Genomic DNA, 15741 nt, shown 5'->3' on the forward strand with positions numbered 1-15741 from the left:
AACGACGTTTTAAGTTTGGTCTGGACTTGATCTGTTGTGGAGCAACTATGCTCGAACCAGAGCTGTTCGGACCAATCAAATTGTCAAGGCGGGCTTCATACGATGATGGACAGATGATCAACAGTAACGTAATCATCCACGTCACCAAAGAGCGCTTGGGTTGAATTCGTTTACAACAAAGATGACTGCCGCTGGAGAATTGAGATATATAGATTCCGCCATCTTGACAAACTAAAAGACATATAGAATTTTATAGAAGATATCGACAGCGCATTAATTTTAAAAGAGGAACAGAGAACCGCGATCAAGGCATTTGTCAATCGGAAAGATGAATGAAGAACATACGTCACTACGTTGCTCTGATTGGTTGTAGGTCTATCCAATTGAGTGCAGATGCATTTTCTTTCCTGGTTCGGTTGCAACACGCCCCTTAATCACAGCCCAATGGAGCAGTATCAGACTCATATTCTGACTAGAAACTGAGTGTGACGACGTCAGGCTTATGGTTTCGGGAAGCACAGACTCGTTGAACTATGCTGATGATGACGGAACTTGCGACCATAGTTGGCTAATGATGCTTTTGAGAAACACACCCCTGGTTTGGACACCTCTACATGACCTTTCAATGCAGAAAACCAACATCCAAAACTCAACATATGGTTGGATTTGGAAGGGTCTTGTGAAATTTATTCTAAAAAAATAAATAATTCTAATTGCTTTAAATTTAGTACATTGGTGGGACCTTATGTGTAATGCCTCACAACTGAATCAAATATCTAGCAACTCTTAACTCCTTCTTCATTTGTTGTGCAGTTTTAACATGGAGCCCAGCTATGACTTCCTCCATATCTATGAGGGTGAAGACTCCAACGGACCACTGATCATCAGTCTGCAGGGGAACCAGGTTCCTGAACGCATCGAGAGCAGTGGGAACAGCCTTTTCCTGGCCTTCCGCAGTGATGCCTCCCTGGGGATGTCTGGTTTTGCCATTGAATATAAAGGCAAGTCTCACCTTGTAGGTGCATGGTATGTTCCCTTGAGGGAGGGGTTGGGAAACAAAGCACTGACGGGGTCAGTGATCACTTTCAGATTGCCTTTATCCAGGTCCATTTCAAAATAAAATTAAATAAAATAACTTTTAGTGCTGCTGAGGACATATTTTTTTGCAGAATGACATTCAAAGACATTTCTCCCTGAATTGTCATTAATGTGTTACTATTATTATTAATTCTACATTTATAAATAATATTATTTTAATATTAAATTAAAGTGAATGAGAATTTAGATAATCAAAATTATATAAGGACGTATAATGATAAATGCTTAATTGGCATGAAAGTGCAAACAATCTTAGCAATCCTAAAAATAATTTATTTCTTTATATTTAGAGTGAAAAATGACCTAGAGATGTCCTTGGGTTTTGCATAAACTTTATAATTCTCTAGCCTAAAAAAGCTGCTTCGTTTTTGGATCGTCAAATAGTTTTGAATGCTTTGTCAGTTAAAGCTGTAGTAATTAGATTTGCTTTCGTCTTAAGTGAGTGACCATGGATATGTATCTTTTATGTGGACTGTGAAGTTGGGTAGAATATCTGAATTATCTAAGAACTCTTGGATGGAATTAGGTTTAACAAGACAATAGTTAATGATGAGCAGCTCCTTTGTAACTTACAAATTAAAGTAAGAACTCATCAATACTGTAACACCCATTAAATGCTGACCCGGATGACCAGATAAGGACTCTGGAGTTTTGCAGATATTTCCTGCTAATCCTAAGAAGAGACTGAGGGAACTCTGACACGTTAAAAGCACACACTGCATTTTTATATATTTGAGATGCTGATATTAAAGACTCAATTGAATTCAAATAGGGGGGCTTTGTGGGATTTTAGTCCATGCCTATTAGATTTGAGGCCATCATTATACTAGGGTACTCCTAAATCTGACTCCTAAATAAAGTCTTTCTCTTCCAGGAAATTTAATAACAAATATTGATGACTTGCCTTGCACTCAGGGGCGTATCCAAAATTATCTCAAGAATGTGCCCTGAGTAGTGATAACAAGTAGAAAACATTTAATCACATATACGACGAACATGCAAGGCCATAGGATGTTATAAAAAAGGACGCTTCAGTATGTCTTGTTACAAATTCCTATTTCAGTAGAAAATACATCAATACAGGAAGGACAATTGTGCTTGTGTAGCCTTTTCATGAGATTCTTAGCAATACCACCACTTGGAACTTTGGCATCAGTACTGGAGTGTAAATCGCTTTGAGTACCCAGAAAAGCGCTACATAAATGTAACAAATTATTATTATTATTATAGAGTACTAAATGCATGTGTTAGTGAAAGAGCATTTGTTAAATGATTCACAGGCGTACAACTTTCCTTTAATTAGTCCAACAAAAAAACAAAGAAAATAAAAACCTCTTAAGTGGTATTGAGTTATATGTTGTGTTTCTCTTCAGTAATACTATTAACCTTTCTCAGTGAATACCGGGCAATATTCCCCACTGAAATGGCAAGTTTCGCCAATCTGCCCTATGTAAATGCGCTTTTAAAAAGAATGTGAGTTTGTGTTTCGAAAATCAGGGCATGCGACAATGACAATGCACCGTCCCTAACGTGCTATGCACCTCCCTGAAATCATTTCCACTCCCAGTGGCCCTTTTTATATGATGATTATGGTTGAGTAAAAATGCAGTTCATGGATTGTTGAATATTTTAATTGTAATTATTTTAATGGCTGCCTATTGCACAGTGTAGATGAACTCTGACTTCAACCTTTTGTCTTTGCTCCACATGAATACCAATACATTTTAAAAGCTTGCTTGCCAATGTATTACATTGCTTTGTGATGGTCTCACTCTCAACATCCCACAATGCTTCAGGATTTCACTTTCATGTCGTGGCATTAGGTTTGTCCTGTTTATTGGGAAACTGAGTGACACATGGGAGTTTGATTTTTGCTGTGAAAGCTCATCAGAGAGCACGATCAACGTACAAGTGATGTGACTATTCGAAATATATGCTTCATGTCTCTCTCTATGCAGTGGTTGAAATCCTGGTGGAGCACCTAATTCTGAAATATCTATTATATTATTGATAGCATTTCATTGTGTTCCTTCTTTTGACTTGAATTTAAAGGTGAAATGTAATTTCTCCATCACTAGTGACTGTTTTAAAAGTGTAGTTTTAAAGTGTAGATCTATGAGACATTAGTTTAGTTTCTAGCACCTGCCACTCTGCATTTACTCTGAATCCCAATGTTAGGGAAAAACAATAAGATAAGATAAGATATAAGATCAAATGAGAGAAGATGAGATACGATACGATACGATACGATACGATACGATACTATACGATACGATACGATGAGATGAGATAAGATAAGATACGATCAATATCTTAAGCAATAGTCTGTTTAATTTTTAAGGTTGTAAGTAGGAATGGAAATGGTTTCGAAAAACGACAGAATGACAATATTTGGTACTAAATAGTTGGGGGTAATGCATTACAAGTGATGCGAGTTATGTAATCCGAGTACTTTTTTAAGTTACTTTTAATTTTACAATAAAATATGGGTTACTTTTTCTAAATAAGAAATTTGTGAGTAAGTTGCAACGGTGTTGTTTGCGTTGTGTGAACGTGATGGTTATTATAGTTTCTAGACTAAATGTGAGCATGCATTTACCAATCTAACTTGCTCAAAAACAGATTCAGTATTCCTCAAAATGAATAAACGCAGGGAAATACAAATTCAGAATATTACACAAACCTTTAATAATTAAATGATACATCACACAAATATACTTTATGTATTTAATCTCACTTTATTTACCAATATATTTGCTGCTAACTTTCGATAATCCAACTCAAACATACTAATAAGCAAAAATGACAAGATAAACAGCATTTTTTTTTTGTGTTGAACTTTCTTCTCCTGAATCCTGTTTTTCTGCAGTCCAGAATGGCAGCACAGCTGGAAGGTTTGTTTCTCTACTGTACAGGCTTTAATTTATATTTCCTTCAGTCTGAAGCTTAGTTATTTAACCTTTGGTGTAAATGGGCCATTCAATCTGTTAAAAATAGAAGTTTTTTTTTTTTTTTTTTTTTTTTTTTTTAATAAACAAGCAAGCAAGAAAAAGTAATGCAAAAGTAACGTAACACTTTAATACATTACTCTCCCGGTAACGAATCAGGTAACCCAATTTTTTAGGATGTAATGCAATATTGTAATGCATAGCTTTTAAAAGTAACTTTCCCCAACACTCATTATAAGTGGATCTTTGATGTTTGAAATGAGCTCTTTAAATGTTATAACTTCATATTGACGACTAAAATTTTATTGTTTAATGCTATTTTTAGTATTATTTTTCTTTATTAGTATTCATAATCATTTATATAATATATTTTGTGAAGTCAGGGTGTGTCTGTACATGTGTGCCAGTGGGGATTTCTTTAAGACTGTAAGGGAAGCTTGGTTTCCCCTATAGTGTTGTCACGATACCAAAATTATTGTTTCGATACCGATACCAAGTCAAGAATTTCGATACTTTTTCGATACTTTTCCTGAAAAGGGAGAAACACTCTCAAATATCATTGTTGCGCTTTATTTTAAAACCGGGACAACATTCTAATCATATAACACACTAATAAATGAACATATGAACAGCAGATATATTAAACATTTGAACAAAATATGAAATATTAAAATTTATTAGAGCAATGACATTCAAGGTAAAAAAATAATAAATTTAGCAGCATTATCTCAGTTATCATAAGAAACATAAGAGTTACCGGTAATAACTTTATCTTGATTCTGAACTTTGAATAAAAATATGAACAGCGATTATATTAAACAATGTTTAATATTGGTAACATATGATAAGCCTCATTGGTGATATATTTGACATATGGGGAGATAGTTGTGGAAGGCCTATACTTCATGTTAAACATAAAAATATTGCAGCAAAGACAACGTCGGCAGTGTTGACGGCAAAATAGGCTACATAATATTTTGTTCTGTATTGACAGGTGCAGTATTTGAAAATCGATAAAAAAATTTTAAATTACATTTATATCTGCATTTATGTCAAAACCTAAAGACTTTCAAACATCAAAATGTAATTTATTAATATGTATTCGTGTCAAAATGACAAAAACATCTTTTCCTATTCTATTTTGCCTGGAAACGCTTCCAACACGCTTGCGTGTCGCGTGAAAAATAGGCGTCGGTTATATTTCTAGCATGCACGCGTTTTCTGCGCGGCTTGGGCGAGCGTCACGCAGGCTATTATGGCATGGGAGCCGAAATAAAAACGGACATGCCACGCAGCTGAGACGCTCACGCCACGCATCTATGGAATGCCCAAAGGGTCAAATTTCGCCACTAACAAAACGCCTTTCATTCTCAAAACGCCGGTGTTTAGGGCGTTTAAGACGAAAAGACGCCGCAAAGTACGGCGTTCTGTGGTACAAACACCGCATATTACGGCGTTTGCAAAGCAAAATCGCTGTCATTATCGCCATTTTTTTTATCCAGTCAACAACGCCGTTTCTGACGCCGCAGGCCATCCATAATGCGCCGTAATTCGCGGTGCTTCTGTCTGACAAAGACACCGTAAAAAGTGGCGTTTTGTATAATATTATAACCAGCCCCTCCCTTTTCTTCAAAGTTCAGCCCATCTAATGAAGCAAATGGAAAGACATAGCCTATGTAGTAGATTGTCGATCTGAATGATCAGGTTCTGTTTTTCTAACGTTGTTAGGACTAGTGTTTACACTTGATCGTGTCATATTTTTATTTCTTCATTGGGCACGTGTATCCCCCTTTTTCCTTTATCATATGGGTATATAGAATGATTTTAGCCTCTGTTTACATTCATGTCTGTGAAATACATTGGATTTCCCAGCAAACTTACTTCAGTAGGGCATTGGTCTGTGTGCAGGGGTATAATAAGGCTTTAATGCGTGTAGCAACTGTTAATGTAGGCTACTGCCTGCTTTGTGGGTCCGTTTGTATTGCTGATTAGTGATTATAATGATTTAGATAGGCCTAGATGCTTCACGATATAGTCCATCTCGCTTTTTAAGATCATAAAATGAGCAACTTTTCTAAGCCTTCTTACAGTGGCCGTTTCTATTGCTGATTATAATGATTTGGATAGGCCTAGGTAGATGCATCACGATATAGTCCGTCTTAGAGCTTAGATCGGGCCCAAAAAATCAAGCCTAAGAGCCAGACCCTACCGGAGCCCATTGTGTCCGAGCCCTGCCCGGCCCGACACAAACTGTAATTATGAGCCCGAGACCGATTTAAACCCCACCATTTTTTAATACGTGCAGTGGCCGTTATAGGGGCGGCACCGGATATTTTTTAACGCTGAGGGGGTGCTAGATATATTAGGCTATATATAAATAGCCTACTATTAATAAATGAGCAAACATTGGCCACTTAATATTTAATATTCAATTATTTTAATGATCACAATTATTAAATTGAACAAGCACAACATTTAGCATTCAATCAAATATTCTTAAAGATTTATTATTATTAATAATGTTATTTCAAAATAATATCTCGTTATTTCAACTTAATAGGCTATGTGTGCGTGAAATAAACAAAATATGTATTTTATAAATCCGTTGACACGCATGCATTGATTTTTATTAATAAATAGTGTTTTCTGTCAGTGGCTGCAAAGATGAAGTTGACGATCGCCATCTCTGAACGCGGCTAGAGAGAAATTTACATAATGGATTACATGATCAGAGAGTAGCCTATTTCTTTTCGTTTTCAATTGTGTATTTTAAAGACATTTCAAGCTTTTTTTTTGGATATATTTCTCATGTCTGTATGGGCATACACTGAGTTTCGGTTAATTTATATGATGAGATGCGCTCAGTTCACGTGCAATGCAATGACCTTGCCGGCGCCTCAGTCAGGATTATACTGACTGCTGCTATATTTGCCAAATACAGGCAATTGGTTGATGAAAAAATAATTACAATTAAGATACGATTTATACAAAACGAAATTCACTTTAAAGAAAGTCTTTCTACAAAACAAAACTTAATGAAGTGGTCAAAATCATGTCTGACCCACTCTATCTCTCCCGATATATTCTGCATCATTTAAAGTAAGAGTGTGTGTGTGTGTGTGTGTGTGTGTGTGTGTGTGTGTGTGTGTGTGTGTGTGTGTGTGTGTGTGTGTGTGCTTGCACCGTTGTCATAGAGATCGATTTGAGTGACGTAGCTGCTGGTGCGAAAGGGAGCGGGAAATGGAGATGGAGACAGGGGGTTTCGGCCAGTGGCGATATTCACATTACTTTCAGTTTATTGCTCGAAAGGACAAAAATATTCGCGTGAAATGCACTCTATGCCAAGGCAGCAAGTACTGGCCATCGGGACTACCGGGAGATTCCCAGTGGGCTGACGTGCCTTTTGGGCTGACATCTCATACTTTTTTTCTTTTTCTGTTTTTTTTTTTTTGTCTTAACGGACCATAAAACTCGTACATCGGCAGCATTAGTTTAAAAAAAGTCTGCGTCAGTTTTTTTTTTTTTTTCTTCTTTTTTCTGTTAGCTGACCAGCCCATGAAACACCTTGGCCCATTGGATCTTTTCTTGATTGACACTGGGCTGGTCCAATCACATCTTTAAATGCAGTTTCCGTCACAATAAAAGATCACGTGCTTATATCTCTTTAAAGTATAGAAATTAGTACAAAACTAATTATGAAAGTTTCCTTTATTTTTCAGTGCATTTGTTTTACAATATATGTCTATTAGTGTGCTATTATTATTATGGGCAAAATGCCAGGGCCAATTTTTTTTTTTGTCCCAGTCCAGCCCTGATTATGTGTCTACCACCGCGGACATTTGTCCTTTATTCTGTTGTTTGTGGATTTTACAGTGAGGCATATTTCTTTGTGCAGACATGGATATTGTTCTTTCATATGGTTTTACATGCCATTTTGTATAGGCTACATTTATAAACACTATGCGGACAGGTTAAGTGATGGTAGGGCTATGATGTTTGTCCGTATCTACAGGGTAAATTAAGAAACGGGAAAGTAAAGTAATAAGTAGTGAAGTTACTTTTCAAATGCAGTAACTAGTAAAGTAATCTCATTACAATTTACAGAAGTAACTAGTAACTAATTACTTTTTTTGAGTAACTACCCCAACACTGCATTGCCTTAAAATGAACATTAATATTGCTAACATTGCTAATATTGTATTAGCCTGCTACATATTGCCTAGCCTACTTCGTAAAAACGAGAAAAAAAAAATTCAATTCCTCCAACAACACAATGAAAAAAAACAATACATACCGAATATCAATAAAATATGTAGCCTACATATGTAGCATATTGATATGTAACAATTTTTTTATCGGCTATTCTCCAAGTGATAGTCATATAAATATAATAATGTTTCAAGTTTCGTTTTGTGTAATAAAGCATTAGATATGAATTTTCTGATATGCGTAGGGTGAACCTGTCAGGGTTCTGTCACTTCGGTCTAGTCAATTTCTTGGTTTTGTGACAGAGCTCTGACACTCCCTGTGTTTTCTCGTCTCTGTGTGAGTGCGCGGTTCTGAGCACGCTCGGGCCGTGCACTCACTTGTCTACGTGCCTTGTTATATGTGCGGGGCATGGTGTTTGGATCCCGACACGTCTGTCTAGTTAGGTTTCAGTTCTGTGTCGGGATTCGGGCATCAATGCTCCGCGTGTTTGTTTTCTTTTGTGAGCGCACGGAATGAGCTTTCGCTCGTTCTCGTGCGCTCTGTCTTGTCACGTGAGCGCGCGCGGTTTCGAGTTCGCTCGAGCCGCGCGCTCTTCTGTCTGCGTGTTTTTTCTTGTCTTGTGCTGTGTAGCACACAGCTAGTTTTTCACTGGCTGTGTGCTTTCATGTTATGTTTTGTGTGAACACGTGGCTTATGAGTTTTCACTAGCTGCGTGTTCATGTCTCGTTTTGTGTTCTAGTCCTGTTTGTTGTGAGCACATGGCTTGTCATGTGTTTCCTTGTGCCATGTGCTCTCCTGTCGATTGTCTAACCCCGCCCACCTTGTTACCTGATTATTGATTCATTTTCCCCACCTGTCCTCCCTCGTTACCTGCTTTGTTTGTGCTCCCTATTTATTCTCCTTGTGTCTTCAGTCCTGTGCTGGTTCGTTGTCGTATCTACACTGTGTGTTTCCTTGCTGTCAAGTCAAGTCAAGTCAAGCCGAATCAAAGTCAAGTCTGTCTTGTTTTCCCCTTCGGGGTAGTTTTTGTTTGTTCCTGTTTTATTTTATTTTTAAAATAAAGCCCATCAACTCTGCACTTGAGTCCTCGCTTCTTCCTTCACCCCCCAACCTGACAGAACCAAGACACGCTTCCCATTTAAAAAACAAGTTTCAAGTTACTTTTCACCGTGACTCTCCACTCAATATCCACTCTTTGCCAGCGCACTACACTCAATCGCTCACGGCCCAAGTGATCGCTCCACTCTTATTTAGTTTCATATTTATGTTTAAATATTATTATAGGCTATTGTTATTTTATTTCGTTCATTATGTTGATTATTAATAGTGTACAGCATTAGGAGTTTGTTTTTTGAAAGACTTTCTTTAAAGTGAATTTCGTTCTGTATAATTTCTATCTTAATTTTATTTAATGTTTCATCAACCAATGGCCTGGATTTAATAAATAAGAAGCAAACCAAAAAGATCGGGTTTGGATTAAAGTAGGCCTATATGTAACAAAACGAACCATGTTTCCGGGGCCTTTGAGGCCGAAACAATAGCATTTGTCTTTCTGATTTTAATGAATTTCTTGCATGTCTCAATTATTGTAAGCCTATGTTATGATATTTGTGGCTTTAAAGCAATATGCTTTATTGTATAAAGTGGTATAAATAAACGTGGTGCGACTTGACTAGGTTATAGAGTGCTAAACTGCAGAGATGGTCCACAACATATGATCAGACCAGACTTTATTTTTATTTTTTTATGGCTTGAACGAGACGTCCGCAGATCCCGCTGCTTCAAGGTATTTAAATAATAGCCTAAAAAAAGTCTTTAATTTCTCCAGTAAATAGGCAAATCCAAATGTGTTGAGTCCAAGTTTGACTGAAACAATTTTAGAAAAATACAATACAATTATTTTTTTAAAAAGAAAACCTAATACAATAAGTAGCATTAGCCATTATGGAGATACAGACATCGCACAACTCTTTATTATTTACAGTCCATAAAAATGGGGCATAGGCATATATGGCTATATATACGAGAAGATATTTCTTACAGTTTTCCCATGTATTTTTACTGAGGCATTGTATTGTGTTGTGTTTTAAGGTTAACGGAAAATTCCGTAAAATTACTGAATAAAGTCTTGTCAAAAAATTACCATTACATTTTCCATCTCTAGCCCCCTTTTCCACAATGGTCCCTTAAAAATAACGCCAGAAATTCAGATTCTACAGAAAAAGAATAATTTATTGTTAGGCCTACCAAAAAAAAAAAAAAAAAAAAAAAAAAACAGTCTTATAATCGTTATATTATATGACATCAGAATGAACAGTTAAAGGTAGTACAAAATATATTATTACTGTTAGCAATATTAATGTCCATTTTAAGGCAATGGCAGCGTGATAATAAATAATTTATATGTGAAATAAATTACAGTCTTGTATGATGGTCAAGAGCAGCGGTAGTCCTCGCTTGGGCTGGCGTCTTCTCTTGTTTTAATAGTTCAATCGTTTAGGAAGACTCTACCTCCTTTCGTGGACTTAGCTATCCTGGGAACTGCTAAAAGTCCAGAGCTTTATGATCTTAAAAAGCGTTGCTACAAAACAGTTGAGCTTAAAATGAGCTTAAAGTATGAGCTTAAAACAGTTGCGACACCTAAAGCCTTATACAAGCTGCCATTTCAGCTATCGGGTAGTCTTCTGAAATTTAAAAGACATACACCAACAGACCAATAAACGAAACGGAAAGAAAATAATACGGTAGGACCTTGGATTCGAACCCCTGTCACTATAGAGCAAAAGGACACCGCTGCCCATGCACGCAGACCAATGCCTTACTAAAGGTAGTAAGTTTAATGGGAAATCTAATGTATTTCACAGACATGAATGTAAACAGAGGCTAAAATCATACCCACATGATAAAGGAAAAAGGGGGATACACGCGCCTAATTAAGAAATAAAAAATATGACACGATAAAAGTCCAAACACTAGTCCTAACAACGTTAGAAAAACAGAACCCGATCATTCAGATCGACAATCTACTACATAGGCTATGTCTTTCCATTTGCTTCATTAGATGGGCTGAACTTTGAAGAAAAGGGAGGGGCTGGTTATAATATTATACAAAACGCCACTTTTTACGGTGTCTTTGTCAGACAGAAGCACCGCGAATTACGGCGCATTATGGATGGCCTGCGGCGTCAGAAACGCCGTTGTTGACTTGAAAAAAAAAGGCCATAATGACGGCGATTTTGCTTTGCAAACGCCGTAATTTGCGGCGTTTATACCACAGAACGCCGTACTTTGCGGCGTCTTTTCGTCTTAAACGCCGTAAACACCGGCGTTTTGAGAATGAAAGGCGTTTCGTTAGTGGCGAAATTTGACCCTTTTGGCGTATCCAGTGCGACGCATCCAGTGTGTCGCCGGCCTTACAAATCTGGAACGCGGTCATTCTTAGAAGTACTGTATCGATACTAATAAATTCAGGAATCGTGACGTTTTTAATTTCCGAGAATCGCAATACTTTTGAAGTATTGGTGCACCGTGCAACACTATTCCCCTATAATGTCAAAAAATTTATGGTGAAATATGTACTATTGTGTTAACATTTTATTGACGAAAAATGCACTAGAAAACGTTCATCTCAAACAGAAGTTTGTTCAGAATCAGTTACATATAGCAGGTCAGCTGACTCAATTTCTTTCTCATACATTCACATAGCGTCACAGTGCATTTCCCTGTTGAATCCCAGCGTCCATTTAATGGGGCTGCTTTGAACAGTTTTTTTCAGTGCTTCGAAACTAGACGGTCATTGGATAAATGCTGCGATTATGTCCCGCCCGCGGACGCTCAGTGTCTCTGGGGGTGAATGGAGGGCTGGGCTGGCCTGGACTCCGGGCTTCTGCGTGATGATTGGAGGGTCTGTCGAAAGGCTGCATCTACTTTTGATTGACAGCGATTTCATACAGTAAAAAGTCGCTGCCGCTGAAGCTATTTGAGCTTAGTCCCATCGCGGATTTTGCAAGTGTAGTCAAAAGACAAACTGTTGCAACCTATTTCTTGGTATTTGCTTGTCAAAATTGCTAGCCAATTTTCATAATACATTTCACACAATTATACATGTATACCTTTATTATATTATTAATTATTATATTTTTTTACATTATTAATAGTAAAAAAAAAAAAGTTAAAATAATTAAAAAATACTGCATATTATTATTAGTAGTATTATTATACTTTATTATATTATTATTTATACCTTTATTATATTATTGCATTTATACAATTATACCTAACTCTGCTGGCCATTGAGAGGACACTGGTCAAGTCACTGGAAAAGACGCCTTCCCCTCTTTGAAAGACCAGCAGCCGCCACTGATGTGTGCAGAGGAGAAACATGGGATGAGCTATATTTGGCCATACAGGAGTGTGTGCAATGTAACATTTGTTCCAATGATGCAAAGGGTAAACAGTACGTTGACTGTAGTACAGCATTCTATATGAGGAATGAGAAGAAAGATGAGTGTGCCGAGTGTAAGCATGAGGTGTACATTCTATTTTAAACATAAGCAACATGTTTTTCTGGTAATGTTATTTCTTTGGTCAAGTAGCATATAAAACCCAACCTTTGTGTCCAGAGGAACAGAGAAAGCTGGGTATGAGAACAACGTCTTTTTCTCCTATGGCTTGATATTTATTAATAAATAAGAGATCTCTTGGCAAATAACTGGTGTCCGGTCCCGTGAATTAAACAACGGGGATAAAAGTTAATTCCAAGTCTACAATATGCTCTGTTTTTACAGTGTAGAGTTCGGATTTCTCCTTCAATCATTAGTGTTGTCCATTTAACTGTCCACAAGCTCAGATCTTAATGTGATTATGTCATTGTTTACTGTTTGTTCTTGCCTTTGCTTTGAGGGAACCATAGCACTTTCTATTCTAAGGCCTGAATATGTGTATCACTCTCTCCATTGAAGCTTTAATTAGAATGTGTCATACTTTTCTTTTAATTAATGCATTGTCCTTATTTGCTTACTCTTTCCTTTATATAAAGCCAATCTTTTATCTGCTATTGTTCATCACACACCAGTAAACCCAATTATTAGTGTCCTTATTAGGGGAAAGAAATGAGTATGAGAATATTGCAGTCTAATGACTCTCATACCTTGAGGAAAAACACAATAGATAAATGCAGAAATATATAGTAAAAAGTGTGACACTTAAGAAACTCTTTCAGAGGTAGGACTGCCATTGCATTAGATCAGAGATTTCATTTATGAGATCATTTATTAATAAATTATGGACCCAGAATCTCATCAGCCAAACTTTTGGTTAAATGCTGTTAGTAAAGCGTTATGATTTATAATAACTTTTTTTTAAATGCATGTTATAATAAATAAGAACATAATTATCAGTTTTGGGTGAACTCTTGCTTTAAGAGTGTGACTGGCAATCTTGACTCATTTAGTCACATTTCAGTTCATTTTGAAGAATTCCACCCAAAATAAGGCAAAAGAATGCATAAAATTTCCACACATCTTATTTGGGCCTGCTAATAAGGAGTTATTGAATCTGAAATAAATGGTGGCAGTGAAGGCAGGCAGTCTCATGACAGAAATGCAGATTAGGGTGAGCAGAACTGTGAATACTCTGTTTGAATGTTAAGATCCACTTTCCCAAAGGCAGCATGTATGCTGTAAATGACGACAGAATATTTATTTTTGGGCCCATTCCTTTTAGTCTGTGCGGTTCACTCCAGGTGCACTTGCTGTTCCTCTGTTGTTGTAGAAACGAGGAAGATTGTGTTGCACACTTGCAATTTTGCAGATAGAATCTTCCCCACCTCCTTCCCACTTTCTCAGGTCCCCAAAGCGCAGGCAGATAGCTGTTAACTGTCAAGTTGTTTGGCAGCCTCTCCAAGCACCACCTCCGGAGCTTTCTCCAACTGTCCTTCTCCCGGTGTCGGGTGCCAGAAGGACAGAGACCATCTTCCGCATCCCCGGCGCGTTCACCTGCCTTTCCCCTGGTGTTAGTTCGCTTTAATGCATAATGCCCTCAAGCCACTGTCTACTCTCTCTTCACACTCACTGTCGATCTTGTTTTCTTGTCTCATGCTACCTCTCTTTTTCTTTCTGTCTGGTACCTGTCTCAGCCCTGGGAAAGGCTGGCAGGTGACACAAGAGCGGGATGTGATTGTGCATTTGATTAGTTTTGTTCAGGGTCAGTTAAATTACAGGGATGACTGCTTATATTTAAGGCTGTCAATTAAAATCATGTAGGAATCAAATTACTGACTTAAACATTTCACAACAGGGGCATTCATATATATATTTTTCTGTTTAACGTGTCAAAAACATTTAACACAATTAATGCAGCATCCATGTTCCCCCTTGGATAGCCTTACAGTAAATGATAACCTCATCTATAAGACGCAAAAGAGAGCTCAGTAGATTGCTACAGCGATGACTCATTTTTGTAGGCCAAACCCCGGAAACTAGGGTTCACATTTTAACTGGTACCAGTACTGGTACCTGAAACTCGGTGCCGGTACCCAGCAGTACCATTATTTGGTCATTAAGTCATGTCATTTGTAGAAGTGTTATTGACATTATGCCAGAGCTGCCTTGGTCGCTGTCTGCCATTGTCTGTGATGCTTGAATATTAATAAAAACAAAGCTTTTAGTAAAAAAAAAGAAAAAAAATTCTATGAAATGTTTTGTTTTCCACAAATTCTGTGTTGTGAATTTTCTAGGAATCAATTGAAGACATAAAACATTAATTAAATTGATATTTTATATGAAATTAAACTTTTTTTGTCAAACAACATGCAACACAACTGAGCTTTATACTGTTAAAATTGCAACAGAAAAAAAAGTGAGATTATTCCATAGAAATTTAAATTTTATAATAATTTATTATTATTAGTTTTAGTATTATTATTAAATTAAGATATCTAAATTCTACTGTTCAACAATAATATACAGTATTATCAAGTTAAACCAAACTTTTATTTCGACGGGTTGTGGTGAAGACCTTTGAGTTTACGTGCGTTAATGATATAACGATAGTTTTTCTTAAAAGAAATTGTAAAATGCTGATGAACTTCAGTGACTCTCAGAGCGGTTCTGGAAATGAAGTTCATGCATTCATGTTCTCATATAGTGAGACTGCAGAGGCTGAAAAACACAGCGAGTGTCACGCGTGCTTCAGTGTGTGTGGTAAATGAAACCGCGCGTCTGCGCCACTCATTCACACAGAGACACGCAGAACATGCAGGAGGATTCATATTTAAATAGCAGGGTTCTCAAGTTTTATCAAAAGCCTGGAGTGAGATCACATGCGGTTAGGGGAGGAACCCTAATGGAGCCCCGCCCCCGCCCCGCCCCGCCCCGCCCTGCCCCGCCCCGCAATTTTACCCATTGTTCATAATTAACCAGCACAAATTGAAATTATAACAATTGGTAAATCTGATAAATGACAGAGCAATTCATCACATCAAATA

The 15741-nt window shown here is 37.1% G+C and overlaps 1 protein-coding gene across 2 annotated transcripts in view; it reads left to right on the forward strand.

Annotated features, from left to right (window-relative positions):
• Window positions 1-15741, forward strand: part of LOC308681343 (CUB and sushi domain-containing protein 1-like) — a gene marked incomplete at its 3' end in the record, with an annotated part of 827421 nt that overhangs the window by 647502 nt on the left and 164178 nt on the right. For both annotated transcript variants that reach the window (XM_081350146.1, XM_081350147.1), the window contains one exon: window positions 814-1001. In XM_081350146.1, the coding sequence (XP_081206272.1) occupies window positions 814-1001 (188 nt within the window). The remainder of the gene's footprint in view (window positions 1-813; window positions 1002-15741) is intronic.

This window comes from Scardinius erythrophthalmus (genome assembly GCF_964197995.2).
Source record: "Scardinius erythrophthalmus genome assembly, chromosome: 21".
NCBI lineage: Eukaryota > Metazoa > Chordata > Actinopteri > Cypriniformes > Leuciscidae > Scardinius > Scardinius erythrophthalmus.